We start from the raw sequence: 16,384 nt of genomic DNA, 5'->3' as shown, positions 1-16,384 counted from the left end.
TGATAGGGAGCTGGTGGTACGCTGACTTGAGGTCGATGGTGGAGAACACCCGGTATTGGGCGATTTGGTTCACCATCTCGGATATGCGGGGTAGCGGGTAGGTGTCTAGTTGGGTATAGATGTTGACTGTTTGACTATAGTCAATCACCATCCGCTTCTTCTCGCTACCCCTCACCACCACCACTTGGGCGCACCACGGGCTGTTGCTGCGTTCAATAATGCGCTCCTTCAGGAGCCTGTCTACCTCGGTCGCGATAAACCGCCTGTCCTCCCAGCTGTACCTCCTGCTTTTGGTCGCTATTGGCCGGCAGTTAGGGGTAAGGTTCGCGAATAGCGAAGGCGGCTTTACCTTCAGGGTAGCCAGACTGCACACTGTGAGGGGCGGCTGGGTCCCACCGATATTGAGCGTGATGCTTTGGTGGTGGCACTGAAAATCCAGGCCCAAGATCACGCTCACACATAAATCTTTCATAATTAACAGTTTAAAATTATTATATACAGTGTCTTTAACGGACAATCGTACCGCGCAGTAACCCGCAATAGTCGATATCTGGGTTTTGTCGGCCATAGAGATCCTGCCCTGAGTAGGGACTATAGTTAGAGAGAGTCGTTGTACCAGATCAGGGTGAATGAAGCTCTCTGTACTCCCACTGTCAATTAAACATTTAACCTTGCACCCGTTTACCTCAATGTTCACCATCGATTTGGATAGTGGGTGCGGTCTGGACTGGTCCACTGTGATCGACACCACTGTAGGGCCCTGATCGGGACAAGATGGTGGGCCACACGAGGCCGGGTAAGATGGCGTCCACGCTGTCTGCTCGCGAGATGGCGGACCCCACGAGGTCGGACAAGATGGCGTCCAAGATGGCCGCTCCCACGGCGCGCACGCGGCGGTGGCGGTTTTGCCTGCGGGGTTCCCTCTGCACACCTTCCCAAAGTGCCCCTTCTTACCGCACTTAAAGCAGGTGGTGCCTTTCGCCGGGCACAGGTTCCTGGTGTGCTTCGGCTGCCCGCAGAAGCAGCATTTGGGGCCCCGATGCGTCGCGGCGGTCGTAGGGCTTCTGGGGGGAGAGCAGGGCCCCGACGGTGTTGGGCTACCGGGCTGGGAAACAGAGGCGGCGTGGGCCGCGCGGCCTGCCGAGTAGGAGTCAGAGTTCTTCTGAGCCACATCCAACGATCGCGCTGTGTCCACAGCCTGTGTCAGATCTAGGCCTGTTTTCTCTAGCAGTCTCTGCCGGATATAATTAGAGCTAAGGCCTGCGATAAAGGCATCCCGAATCAGCTCGTCTGTGTATACCGTGGCTTTCACGTCTTTGCATTTGCAGTCTTTGCCAAGCACTTTTAGGGTGACTAGAAAGTCCTCTAGCGACTCTCCGGGTCGCTGTGTGCAGGTAGCAAGCAGGTGCCTGGCGTACACTTTGTTGGTAGGCCGCTGATAGTGGGCCTTTAGGATGTTGCAGGCATCCAGGTAGCTGGCGGCGTCTTGTATGAGTGGAAAAACCCGGTGGCTTACCCGATTCTGTAGGATCCCGAGTTTCACATCTCCGGTGGCTGTAGAGGCTGTGACGGCTTCGGAGTTGGCCATAAAGAATTCCAAGCACTGGAACCAGTGTCCAAACCGTGCCGATGCATCCGAAGCATGCGGGTCCAAATCCAAGCGTTCCGGTTTCAAAAGTTGATCCATCGTTAAAAGTTTGCTAATAAAATTGACGTGCCTCAATAACTTCAAGACTCGAAGTTAGCAGAATAAAACAAGGCTTTTATTAGCAAAGAAAAGATGCCGGTGGCTGCACCTAGCTTCACCTGGCGTGCTGCTGTTCTACTGCAGGACAAGCCTGGACTTGTCTTAAGTAGGGCCAGGTATGGGCGGAGCCGACACACAAAGGGGGCGGTGCCCTATACACAATACAAGGTACAAACACCGGAGCAGGCAATACAATATATACAGTTAACTACAGAGTCTGATGAATGACATATTTCATCACACCCCCATGATTGGGAACTTCCACCCCCTTGTGGCCAGCTGGGCTGCCTGTAAGAAGCCCGATATTGTGACGGCCCAAATTCGATGAGTTGTAATGGGATGCCGGTTTGGTGGCTGCACCTCGACAGTTCTGTTTAAATGATGCTCAAGTCTGGAGCTACCTTTAATGCCTGAAACCTATATTGTTGAAAAATATCAACATAAGAAACAATAATGTGTTTAAAAATATATTGTAATATTAATCAGTTTAAAGATTACAGTAAACAAAAGGTAAAGATTTAATTGATGCTACCTTTCTTACATAGACTGTGGGTTTCAAGGTGAAATAATTGTTAACAATAATTGAACTGATTAAAAGAGAGCCAACATAGGATAGCTCATGTCTAATGAACCTAACTGAATTTTCTGAGGACGTAACTAAAGTAGTAGACAGGAGAATGTCTATGGATGTAGTTTATTTGGAATTCGAGAAGGCATTCGATAAGGTTTCACATAAGAGACTGTTAGCTAAAATTAAAGCGCATGGAATTGAAGGCAAATTATTGACCTGGTTAGGAGATTGGTTAGGCAGTAGAAATCAGAGATTAAGGATAATGGGTATGTACTCAAATTGGAAGAAAGTGACTAGTGGTGTCCCATAAGGATCTGTGCTGGGGCCTCGACTATTCACTATATTAATGAATTAGATAACATAATAGAGAGCCATATATCTAAGTTTGCCTATGACATAAAAATTGATGGCATAGTAAGTCGTGCAGCTCGGAGCATAAAATGACAGATCAAGTGAGTGGGCAAAACTGTGGCAGATGGATTTTAACACAGGTAAGTGTGAGGTGCTCCATTTTGGACTAAAAAAGGATAGATCCAAGTACTTTTTTAAATGGTGAAAAGCTAGGAACAATGGATATCCAAATCGATTTAGGGATCCATGTACACAGATCACTAAAATGTAGCAGTCAGGTACGAAAAATAATTTAAAAGGTTAATGGACTGTTAGCCTTTATAAATAGAGAGCTAGAATAAAAGGGAAGTTTTGCTACAACAATACAAAGCCCTGGTTAGACCACATCTGACGTACCGTGTACAGTCCTGGGCACTGCACCTTAGAACTGATGTTTCTTTTAAAAATTCATTCACGGGATGTGGGTGTCACTGGCAAGGCCAGCATTTATTACCCATCCCTAATTGCCCTTGAGAAGGTGGTGGTGAGTCACCTTCTTGAACTGCTGCAGTCTGTGTGGTGAAGGTACTCCCACAGTGCTGTTATGTAAGGAGTTCCAGGATTTTGACACAGCGACGGTGAAGGAACAGCAATATATTTCCAAATCAGGTGTAACTTGGAGATGGTGGTGTACCCATGCACTAGCTGCCCTTGTCCTTCTAGGTGGTAGAAGTCACGGGTTTGGGAGGTGCTGTCGAAGAAGCCTTGGAGAGTTGCTGCAGTGCATCTTGTAAATGGGACACACTGCAGCCACGGTATGCCAGTGGTGGAGGCTATATTGGCCTTGGAAGGAATGCAGAGCAGATTCACCAGAATGTTACCAGGGTTCCAAGGGTTAGATTATGAGGAGAGATTATATAAACTAAGCTTGTATTCCATGGAATATAGAAGGCTAGGGAGTGAATTGATTAAGGTTTTTAGGATTTTGAAGGGAATTGATAGGGTAGATAGAAACTTTTTACACTGGTGAGGGACTCAAGGACAAGGGGACATATCCTTAAAATCAGAGCCAGGCCATTCAGGAGAGATGTTAGGTAACATTTCTTCACGCAAATGGTGGTAGAAGTGTGGAACTCTCTCCCACAAAAAGCAGTAGATACTAGCTCAATTAATTTTAAAATCTGAAATCGATAGATTTTCTTCTAGCCAAGGGTATAAAGGGATATGGAGCCAGGCAGGGTGGATGGAGTTGGGATACAGACCAGCCATGATCTCATTGAATGACGGAACAGGCTCAAGGGGCTGAATGGCCTACTCCTGTTCCTATGTTCCTAACTCACTTTTACTTCTTATGTTATTAATCAGGTATTGTACAGAGTTTACGATTGAATCGCTGTCCTTCCACTGCACTGTAGAGAATCGTCCATTTGCTAGATGGATGCAGTATCTGCGAGAAGGTTACACGGTCTGTGTAACATGTCAGCCACCAGCCATGAATTCACACAACCACCGTTGTCATGGTGATGGGGCAAGCGACAATGGGTAATTATGAACTCAATCAAATGTACATGTATGAACAGTAAATATATGCAGTTAATTAATTAATTTACCAAGTGCTATTTCTTGAGTCTTCCAGTTTCTGAAATATGTTCCTATTATTGAACAATATCAGCCCATTAGTAACTTTGAACTGATTAGGTTTGTTGAGGTTATTCTTTTAAATTCTCTTCATTAGTACAAACATAGTACTGCTGATCATGACAGAAAATGCATACCTCATTTACTATGGATAGCATGCATTTTCTATTATATATGTTCATAGTATATCCATCGTCTTGTGCCTCGTGTGCACCTCTCACAATAGGACATCACAATTCACAGTGCTACATTTTGCTATAGGTGCAAAGCAATCTTTAAAAAAACGAAAGTTAGTCATTACATGATGGTTCTTCTGGTCTGGAGCTGGAAATTTACAAGCAGTTACAATTGTCCTCAGGAATTTACACTTAGCTACAATTGCCTGGATTTGCCCATTTAGATCACTTGTGCACAATGAATACTTGAGCAGTGGCCTTAAAAGGACAGACCAGGTTATTAGCTAATCGTGCTTCAGACCCCAGACTGTCCAGGAACACTTCCACAGGAGATCCTCCAATATATTTAAATTATGTAAATATCAGTTGTGATGTATTTCACAACTTGAATGCACACATACAACGCATGTTTCAAGTACTCTTTACAGATGCGGACAGACCTGTTGTATATTTCCAGAATTTCCTGCTTTTATTTCAATTGTCCAAATGTGTAGGTTCTATAATTCAGATCAGTTTTAGAACTTTTTACAGTTTTGTTGCCAGGTTTATTTTGTTCTCATCAAAGCGAGCCTTTCCGTGTCTGTATTTCTCTGTATACATCTTTCCATATATGCTGACAAGTTTTGTACTTCTTGTGTTAAGTTTATTATTTATCTTTTTTCATATTTGCATTTCTGGCAGGACTCATATTTTTCAGTGGCAAGCAGTGGGTAATTCTCGATGTAGAGGAACGTGGAAAAAAGTGCGTGAGGTGGCACAGTGTTCATGCCCCGTTGTCCACAGTTTCATATTTACTTGAGAAGACATTCCTTATTTTAGAAACTTTCCACACTAAGTTATAAACTATGTTATGTAATGTTAAGCCTAAATTTATAACAATCTGACAAAAACACCACTCATCTTGCTTTCAAGCTCACACTTTGGAAGTATTACTGTAAAACAGCACTGGATCACTCTGAATGTGAATGAAGATCTTTAAAAAGACTACTTCAAATGTTTAATAAAACTGGCACAGGTCTGAAGACACAATCTGTGAGTTTTATAATGTATTCTTGGGTTTTAAACTTTTGTTTAAAAATAGAAATGCCTCTTGACATACAGCAGACATTGATTGTTAGTTTAAGAATTCAATTTCAAATTGATGACACACTTTTCTTTAGTATTTTGAAATTAATTTAAATCAGTAAGAATGCATTTAGGGAACTTGCCCGTTCAGGTTCAAATCTAGTCCAGACAAGTGGGGGGAAAAAGCTCAGACAGCCAATCCAGCTCCCAGTGGAGATGTCCAAAACACACATTAAACAGTGACTGAGCAATTTTACTCAGGATGCTGAGTGTGGAATGCAAATGAGATGGTGGGTTCAGTGGACAGTGCTTTTCTAAGGTGGGGGCTCAGGCACATTCCCTGGATTTGGTGGAGTGAGTTTTGCATTGCATCTGGACCATGCTTTACCTGACCTTGGGATGAAAGATGCAATCAAATAGGCAGAAAAAACTGTTCTATCCCCCAGGCAAGTCAACACATTTTTATAAGCACAAAATCAAATATGTATTTTTGGACTTGCTGCTCAGAACCAATTCGGAGATTGCATAGTATCTGTTCAAGGCAAATTGGGAAAAAGATAGTTGAAAGAATGTTTGATCATTTTGCTTATGATGCAGACATGCAGTTTTTGTCTGCTACAAAGGATTATTAAAATTTGGGGAGAATGGAAAATAGACATCCTAAAGATGGAGAAAAAAACTGTGAACAACATTTTTCATGATCCTTGATGAATCAGTAAGTGTTAATTTGGGCTTCTGTTGAGCAATAATAATATCAACTACAGAAGACAGTGTGGGCTTTACATGTATTCGAAACAGCTTACGATGAGACACTGCACGTAAATACTGTTGATCACCTTTGAGGTAGAAATACAAAAGTTTCACTCAAAAATATAACTTTGCCCCTGAAATCACAAGCTTTGTTCAATTTAGTGTTACGCAAAACTCATTTGTAATGTACATTTGGCAACACAGAAATAAATTAGTTAAGTTTTGAAAATAAAGTTTAAAAAATTTGTAGCATCTGACAACAGTGAGATTTGGACTGATTTTATTTATCAGAAACATCTGATTAGGCAGATGATTGAAAAATAATAACTGGAGTAGATGTAGTTATTTAATACCAGATTATTGCAGACACTAAACATCCGTAAGACAAAGGTCCTCCACCAACCTGCCCCCGCCACACAGTACTGCCCCCCGATTATCAAGATCCACGACAAGGCCTTGGACAACGTGGACCACTTTCCATGCCTTGGGAGCCTACTGTCAACAAGGGCAGACGTCGACGACGAAGTCCAACACCACCTTCAGTGTGCCAGTGCAGCCTTCGGTCGCCTGAGGAAGAGAGTGTTTGAAGACCAGGACCTCAAACCCGGCACTAAGCTCATGGTCTACAGAGCAGCAGTGATACCCACCCTGCTGTATGCCTCAGAGACATGGACCATGTACAGTAGGCACCTCAATGCACTGGAGATGTACCACCAACGCTGCCGCTGCAAGATCCTGCAAATCCATTGGCAGGATAGGCGCACTAACGTCAGTGTCCTTGCTCAGGCCAACATCCCCAGCATCGAAACTTTGACCATGCTCGATCAGCTCCGATGGACGGGTCACATTGTCCGCATGCCCGATACGAGACTCCCAAAACAAGCGCTCTACTCGGAGCTCCGGCACGGCAAGAGAGCCCCAGGTGGGCAGAGGAAACGCTTCAAGGACACCCTCAAAGCCTCCTTGAAAAAAGTGTAACATCCCCACCGACACCTGGGAATCCCTGGCCCAAGACCGCACAAAGTGGAGGAGAAGCATCCGGGAAGGTGCTGAACACCTCGAGTCTCTTCGCCAGGAGCAAGCGGAAGCCAAGCGCAAGGAGCGCACGTCAACCCAAGCACCCCACCCACCTACCCCTTCAACCACCGTCTGCCCCACCTGTGACAGAGACTGTAGGTCCCGCATTGGACTCATCAGTCACCTGAGAACTCATTTTTAATGTGGAAGCAAGTCATCCTCGATTCCGAGGGACTGCCTAAGAAGAAGAATTGCAGATATGTATACTGAGATATGACTATGAAACAGAGCTAACAACCTATTCATCTTGCACTTTACCTGATCAGGTGAATTTTCAAATCACAGAGCTGATTTTAAGCAAACGTAAAATATTTTTTAATACATATTTAAATTGGCAAGGTGAATCCAAAGAGCTGGTCAACTCGCACTCTTTAGGCCCGATACATAATATTTATAACAATGTAATCTTTATGTGTGGGGCTTCCTGAAGGTTTAGAAAGCTTGTGAACAGACTGGTTCTTTTTTCCATATTTGGCTGAAACAATATTCGGCCCACTTCCTACTATATTGCAAGGAAACAATGACATTGATAATCCTGCTCCTCCTCCTAATTTCAGATTTAGTTCAGAATAGAAGTTTATTTACACCTCTCTATCTCAGGCAGATCTTTCTCCCACCGGAGTAGGCCTCGGGGCCCACACCAAGGCCGGAATCTTTACCTTGGAGTCGGGCCGGGTGCGTGTGGGCCGTGTAGCTGGTGTCCATCCCGAAGATTTGAACAGCGCGTTCTGCATTGCGCATTTAACTCAATGGCACCAATTAAAAGAGTCACGCGAGTTTCCCAGCCCAATTAAATGAAGCGGGTCTGGTGTCATCAGTGATGACTCATTTTCAGTGTGGATATTTAAGGCAGCCTTGCACACATCTCATTTGAAGGTTGCTGTAGGAGTGTTCAAGTTGATTTCAAGAGCTCAAAATTGCTGAATAACATTGACAATTCTGTGGGTCATGGAGACAAAAAGGCAGAGGGCAGCCCCAGGACTCCCAGATGCCTCCCTGGAAGTGCTGGTCCAGCAAGTAAGAGCACGCAGGCAGGTCCTCTTCCCTGTGGATGGCTGAAAAAAACCAGCAAAAGACACTGGCCCAGAAATTCGGGTCTCCACGGGTGAGTACGCACGGGGTACTCACCCGTAGGCCCAATGGAAGTGCCGGTTTCCTGCATGCACTGCGCATGCGCGGGAAACCGGCACTTCCGTTCCCCTGAAAGCAGGGGTTCAGAGGTCGAATGCGTGCACGGGGGAGGCTGCGCGTGCGCATCAAACTTCGTTTTTTTTTCCAGGTTTTTCCAGGAGGGTAAGTCTGCAGAAGTTAGAAATGTAAAAAGCAGGCGTAAGGGCTGCTTTTTACAAGGTAAGTGGTGAATTAATTAAAATTTAAAAAAATTTCCACAGGTTTATTATTTTTAAATACTTTAAAGCAAGGAAAGTTTATTTTTAGCCCCATTAGAAAATAAAATTATTTTTTTCAAAAATTTAAATTGTTTAAAATAGTTATTTCATGTAATTTATAGTTTATTTCAAAAATGTGATTTAAAAAAAAATTTATTTGAAGATTTAGTGATGTTTTGTAAGAAGAAGGGGCCCATAGTATTTCTAAGTTTGACAGCACTTCCTGTCAGACTTATGAATGGAGCATTCCCTGCTCCGATTGGCTCCCCATGGCCCACATGATCCCAGGGGACGCATCGAACTAACTGCACCCCTGGGATATGCAGGAACTGCGCGCCGGCAGCTGGACCAGGCCCCGGATCGCAATTCTACGGGGGCCCACAGCTCAACGGCCGGTGCGCAAGGTAAGTGCAGGCCGGGGGCTTGCACCCGCGGGAAGCCCCCAACCCGAATTTTTGGGCCAATGGCTAGACATCGCAGAGGATGTTAGCAGCAGAGATGTGGTGAGGAGGACATGGATTCAGTGCCGCAAAAGATTCAATGATCTCATGAGGTCAGGATCCCCTTGCCACCCCCGCCCCCCAACCCCACTTCCTTCTGTGTCCGCCCCTGGAAAAAACTCTCTCCCAACTGTCTTACAACTGCATTTACGACATCCCAACCATCCAGCCTTTGGCCCTCCATTCACCATGACATTTCTGCAGCTACCGATCTGCTCAACCACACCCTCACCACTACGCTTGATGCCCTAGTCCCTATTAAAAACATTACTCTCTCTCACCCTGGCCAGTCCCCCTGGTACAGCCCTCATCTTTGCTCTCTCAAGTCCAAGGGACGCAAACATGAACGGATGTGGCGGACAACTGGTTTAGCCATTCACCGCCAGACCTGGCTGGACCACATAAAACATTATCGGGTCCTACTCTTGTCTGCCAAAACTGCTCACTATTCCAGGATCATTCTGGAATGCAAAGATATCCCCCAGCTATGATTCTCCACTGCTAACCCCTCTCCCCTGTCTCCTCCACACTCACCTCCAACAAGTGCGAGGAGCTCATGGGCTTCTTTGTCTCTAAGGTTGAGACCATCCGATCAACTGCCTCTGCCACTTCCCTTCCTTCCCCTCGCCCTAGCCCTGATCTCACAGCTTTCTGCAGTTTCTCTCCGATCTCCCCTCTTGACCTCTCCATGCTCATCTTGTCCATGAGACCCACTTCCTGCTCCCTCAACCCTATTCCCACTAAACTGCTGACCACCCAACTTCCTTTTCTAGCTCCATGTTGTGGTAAACCACTGTTTGTATTCCACTGTGTACATGCCTGGACATGCCTCGGCTGACTCCTCCCACAAGTCCTAGTATAAAGGTGACTGCTCCCCAGCCCTTTGTATTTCTGGACCGGTCGACCACTCGAGGCAGACCTTCATTCTGTTGTTAATAAAAGCCTTTAGTTACTCTCTTAACTCTCAGTCTTTTATGAGTAATTGATAGCGCATCAATTTTATTAACAAAATTTTTATAATGGAGAAGATCCTCACACCAGCATGCCTGGACTTAGATCATCGGGAGGCGGACTCATCCACCAAGTTTACTCACTGGCTTAAGTGTTTCGAAAAATTCCTGACCGCCTCCGCAGCAATCAAATCGGACGAGGACAAACTGGATGTCCTGACCTCCAAAGTGAACCACCGAGTGTACTCGGTCATCCAAGACGTGACCTCGTACGCGGACGCTATCAAGCTCCTCAAGGACCAGTACACACGCCCAGTGAACGAAGTGTACGCCAGGCACCTTCTGGGGAGTCGTAAACAACAACCTGGGGAATCGACCATGGAATACCTTCAGGCACTGTCTGTGCTTGGCTGGGCCTGTGGTTGTAAGGATGTAAAGGCTGCCGTGTACACAGAGGAACTTATCCGGGACGTTTTTGTAGCGGGCCACAGATCCAATTACACCCGACAGCGACTGTTGGAGCAGAGTGACCTCGACCTCAACAAGGCCTCTGAACTCGCACTATCATTGGATGCAGCCTACCGGGGCATGGATGCCTACTCCTCTGCACCGTGGACGCCGCGGGGAATGACAGCCTGGGACATGGTAGGACCGCCTCATAGCGCCGTGCCACCCCAGCCACACCCCAGCAACGGCCCAACTACCGCAGCAGTGTCCCAAGGCCAGACAGCAGTGCCCCAAGGCCAGAAATGCTACTTCTGTGGCCAGGCAAAACACCCCAGAGCGCGCTGCCCGGCGAAAAACGCGATCTGCTCGGGCTGCGGGAAGAAGGGACACTACGCTAACGTCTGCAGGGCCAAAGCCACCCCGAACCCCAGCAGCGCCGCGTGTGGGCCATGCGGGCCGCCATCTTGGGCCTCCCCGGCCATGTGCGAACCACCGGTACAGCAGCCATTTTGGACGCCTCCAGCCACATGGGGATCATGGACGCCGCCATCTTGGACGACAGCCGGAACGCAGCAGGCCCCCAACACCACCTCATCTGATACCCGCAGTGACACACCGACCCCTACGCTGGCATCCGTTACACTGGACCAAGCGAGACCGCACCAGCTGGCCAGTTCCACAATGGACATTAAGGTAAATGGCCACGATACAATCTGCCTTTTTGACTCTGGGAGCACGGAGAGCTTCATCCACCTCGACACGGTGCGGCGTTGCTCTCTCCCAGACCTGCCTGCGCACCAGCGGATTTCTATGGCCTCCGAGTCCCAGTCGGCGGACATCGGCGGCTACTGCGTAGTGACACTCGTAGTAGACGGGACCGTGTACGATCATTTTAAACTTCTGGTCCTGCCCGACCTCTGCGCTGCCGTCCTGCTGGGGTTAGATTTTCAGTGCCACCTTAAAAGTGTTACGATGGCGTACGGTGGACCCCTACCCCCACTCACAGTCCGCAGCCAGCAGCTCCCAAATTGCCCGCCGCGCACCAGGTGCAACCTCTCCACACTCAGAGTCACCACCCCCCCCACTGTTTGCTAACCTCACCCCCGACTGTAAGCCCATTGCCACAAAGAGCAGGCGATACAGTGCCGGGGACAGGGTTTTCATTACAACCGAAGTGGAGCGGCTCCTGAAGGAAGGGATTATTGAGGGCAGCACCAGCCCCTGGCGAGCCCAGGTTGTGGTCGTTAAGACCGGCGAGAAGCAGCGCCTGGTCATCGACTACAGCCAGACAATAAATCGCTACACCCTGCTGGACGCCTACCCACTCCCCCGCATAGCTGATATGGTCAACCAGATCGCGCAGTACCACGTCTTCTCGACCATTGACCTGAAATCAGCGTACCACCAGCTCCCTATCCACCCTGAGGACCGCCAGTATACTGCCTTTGAGGCAAACGGCCGCCTCTACCACTTCCTTAGGGTTCCCTTTGGCGTCACCAACGGGGTCTCCATCTTCCAAAGGGAGATGGACCGGATGGTAGATCAAAATGCGTTGCAGGCCACTTTCCCATATCTGGACAATGTGACCATCTGCGGCCGTGACTTGCAGGACCATGACGCAAACCTCGAAAAATTCCTCCGCACCGCCCAACTCCTGAACCTGACATATAACAAGGAGAAGTGCATATTCCGCACAAACCGCCTCGCCATCCTTGGCTGTGTTGTGGAACACGGAGTCATCGGCCCCGACCCCGACCGGATGCGTCCCCTTATGGAACTCCCACTGCCCCACTGCCTCAAGGCCCTGAAGAGGTGCCTAGGGTTTTTCTCCTATTATGCCCAGTGGGTCCCCTACTATGCGGACAAGGCCCATCCGCTGATCAAGTCCACCTCTTTTCCCTTGACGGCAGAGGCCCGCTTAGCCTTCCACCGTATCAAGGAAGACATTGCCAAAGCCACCATGCACGCAGTGGACGAATCCATCCCCTTCCAGGTGGAAAGCGACGCGTCCGACTTTGCCCTGGCCGCTACCCTCAATCAGGCGGGGAGACCCGTGGCCTTCTTTTCATGAACCCTCCAAGGCCCGGAGACCAGACACTCCGCTGTTGAGAAGGAGGCCCAGGCGATTGTGGAGGCTGTGCGTCATTGGAGGCACTACCTGGCCGGAAAACGATTTACCCTGCTCACTGACCAACGTTCAGTTGCTTTCATGTTTAACAACAAGCAGAGGGGCAAAATCAAAAATGACAAGATCTTGAGGTGGAGAATCGAACTTTCCACCTACAATTACGAGATCTTGTACCGGCCCGGGAAGCTCAATGAACCCCCGGATGCGCTATCGCGTGGCACCTGCGCCAGCGCGCAGATCGATAGACTGCGGGCCCTCCACAATGACCTCTGCCACCCAGGGGTCACCAGGTTCTTCCACTTCATCAAGGCCCACAACCTGCCTTACTCTATTGAGGAGGTCAGGACCATGACCAGGAACTGCCAAGTCTGCGCTGAGTGCAAACCGCACTTTTATAGACCAGACAGGGCCCACCTGATAAAAGCCACTCGCCCCTTCGAGCGCCTGAGCGTTGATTTTAAAGAGCCTCTCCCCTCCTCCGACCGCAATGTGTACTTCCTCAATATTATTGATGAGTACTCCCGTTTCCCGTTTGCCATCCCCTGCCCGGACATGACCAGTGCCACGGTCATTAAATGTCTGAACGACCTCTTCACCCTGTTCGGTTTCCCCAGCTATATCCATAGCGACCGGGGCTCATCGGTTATGAGCGACGAACTCCGTCAGTACCTGCTAACTAGGGGTATTGCCACAAGCAGGACCACCAGTTACAACCCCCGGGGGAACGGACAGGTGGAAAGAGAAAATGCGACAGTTTGGAAGGCCGCCCTGCTAGCCTTAAAGTCTAGGGGCCTTCCAACCTCCCGCTGGCAGGATGTGCTCCCCGATGCGCTCCACTCTATTCGGTCACTGCTCTGCACTGCCACTAACGCCACCCCTCATGAGAAAATGTTTGTCTTCCCAAGGAAGTCCACATCGGGGACATCGCTACCGCCATGGCTGACGTCCCCAGGGCCGGTCCTACTGAGAAGGCACGTGAGGACCCATAAAATGGACCCCCTGGTCGAGAGGGTCGACCTCCTCCACGCCAACCCCCAGTATGCTTACATTGCATACCCGGACGGGCGGGAGGACACAGTCTCCATAAGAGACCTTGCACCCTCGGGGGCCGCAGTAACCCACTACTCACTACCACCCCCCCCCACGATCCGATATCCAGCCCCAGCAGACGGCAGGCCTGGGCCCCGCGACCCGCTCGACATCTACGAGGACGACACGCCTGTGCCACAGCCCACGCAGGACTCGACGCCGGAAGCTCCACTACCCCTGCCGTCGCCACGCCGATCACAGCGGCAGACAAGACCTCCGGAGAGACTCCAATACACTAACTTTTAATACACTTCACCCCGCCGGACTCAATTTTAAACAAGGGGCGAATGTGGTAAACCACTGTTTGTATTCCACTGTGTACATGCCTGGACATGCCTCGGCTGACTCCTCCCACAAGTCCTAGTATAAAGGTGACTGCTCCCCAGCCCTTTGTATTTCTGGACCGGTCGACCACTCGAGGCAGACCTTCATTCTTTTGTTAATAAAAGCCTTTAGTTACTCTCTTAACTCTCAGTCTTTTATGAGTAATTGATAGCGCATCACATGTTAGCTGATATTGTTAATGGTTCGCTCTCCTCAGGTACTAACCCCTTCTCCTGCAAATCAGCTGTCGTCACCCCTCTCAAAAAAACAACCCTTGAACCATCCGTCCTTGCAAACTACCACCCCATCTCCAACCTCCCCTTCCTCTCCAAAATCCTTGAATGTGTTGTCACCTCCCAAATCCGTGCCCATCTTTCCCGGAACTCCATGTTTGGATCCCTCCAATCTGGTTTCTGCCCCTGCCACAGTACCAAAACAGCTCTCATCAAAGTCAAAAATGACATCCTTTGTGACTGTGACAAAGGTAAACTATCCCTCCTTGTCCTTCTCGACCTGTCTGAAGCCTTTGACATGGTTGACCACTCCATCCTCCTCCAACGCCTCACCACCATCGACCAGCTGGATGGGACTGCACGTGCCTGGTTTCATTCTTATTTATCTAATCGTAGCCAGAAAATCACTTGCAATGGCTTCTCTTCCCACTCACGCATTGTTACCTCTGGGGTCACCCAAGGATCTATTCTTAGCCCCCTCCTATTTCTCATCTATATGCTGCCCCTTGGCGACATCATCCAAAAACATGGCATCAGTTTCCACATGTATGCTGACGACACCCAGCTCTACCTCACCACCACTTCTCTTAACCCCTCCACGGTCTCTAAATTGACACACTGCTTGTCCAACATCCATTTTCTCCAATTAAATATTAGGAAGACTGAAGACATTGTCTTCGGGCCCCACCACAAACTCCATTCCTTAGCCACCAACTCCTTCCCCCTCCCTAGCCTCAGTCTGAGGCTGAACCAGACAGTTCGCAACCTTGGTGTCATATTTGACCCTGAAATGAGCTTTCGACCACACATCCACGGCATAACTAAGACCGCCTATTTCCACCTCCGTAACATTGCCCATTCCTGCCCCTGCCTCAGTTCATCTGCTGCTGGATCCCTCATCCATGCCTTTGTTAACCTCTAGACTTGACTATTCCAACGCACTCCTGGCTGGCCTCCCACATTCTACCCTATGTAAACTTGAGGTCATCCAAAACTCTGCTGCCTGTGTCCTACCTCACACCAAGTCCTGTTCATCCATCACCCCTGTGCTGGCTGACCTACATTGGCTCCCGGTTAAGCAACGCCTTGATTTAAAAATTCTCATCCTTGTTTTCAAATCATTACATGGCCTCACGCCTCCCTATCTCTGTAATCTCCTTCAGCCCCACAACCCCCCCGAGATATCCGCGCTCCTCAAATTCTGCCCTTTTGAGTATCCCTGATTTTAATCACTCAACCATCGGTGGCCGTGCCTTCAGCTGCCTAGGTCCTAAGCTCTGGAACTCACTCCCTAAACCTCTCTGCCTCTCTTTCATCCTTTAAGATGCTCTTTAATACCTACCTCTTTTACCAAGCTTTTGGTCATCTGCCCTAATTTCATATGTGGCTCAATGTTATATTTTTTGTCTTATAACACTCCTGTGAAGCGCAAGGACAGGAGTGGAGACTCCTCGCTGGAGGGCACAGGACGCTCCAAGTTCTGCTGAGCTGCATGCAGATGCTGCTCCTTAGGGACTATCGAGAAAGTGGGAGATCTTGGAGGGGCAGCAACAATTGCATGAGGCTCTGGCAGCTTTTGCAGCCGCGATGTCTGCAAATGTACAGAGAATGGAGGAGTCTGTCTCCAACATGAGCACCACCATGTCGCAGGCAATGGCGACAATGTGCTGTTCCATGGAAAGGATGGACACCTGCATGGAGCAGCTAATGCGCCAGTCACATGAGCACATGCTTGCTGTGAACAACAGATGGCAGATACTAATTGACCTCATCTCGAGGAGGGATATTAACGTAGACTTGGGCCTTCATCACCCCACTGATGTGCAGCAAAGTGCTTTCCAGCTCCTTGCTAGAAGGGAAGTGCGGGTGGCCTATGAGAGGGATGATGGTGAGAGGGGACATGGAAGTGGGGGCTCTACTCAAAGCGCTCCCACTTCTCCCCCGTTGCCTCCCCCTCAGTCAGAGCCCCAC

The 16,384-nt window shown here is 48.7% G+C and overlaps 1 protein-coding gene across 1 annotated transcript in view; it reads left to right on the top strand.

Annotated features, from left to right (window-relative positions):
* The window catches only part of sbspon (somatomedin B and thrombospondin type 1 domain containing), a 41,584-nt gene extending 35,047 nt beyond the window's left edge, over window positions 1-6,537 (top strand). Inside the window, exons 2-4 of the mRNA XM_085993969.1 lie at window positions 2,734-2,770; window positions 3,958-4,190; window positions 5,144-6,537. Of these exons, the coding sequence (XP_085850095.1) occupies window positions 2,734-2,770; window positions 3,958-4,190; window positions 5,144-5,261 (388 nt within the window). The 3' untranslated portion in view covers window positions 5,262-6,537. The remainder of the gene's footprint in view (window positions 1-2,733; window positions 2,771-3,957; window positions 4,191-5,143) is intronic.
* Window positions 6,538-16,384: the final 9,847 nt, after the last annotated feature.

This window comes from Somniosus microcephalus, chromosome 7 (genome assembly GCF_052327205.1).
Source record: "Somniosus microcephalus isolate GS21.2 chromosome 7, FLI_Smic_1.0, whole genome shotgun sequence".
Taxonomy (NCBI): domain Eukaryota; kingdom Metazoa; phylum Chordata; class Chondrichthyes; order Squaliformes; family Somniosidae; genus Somniosus; species Somniosus microcephalus.
Note: the sequence above shows the minus strand (reverse complement) of the source record. Positions and strands in the feature narration are given on the sequence as shown.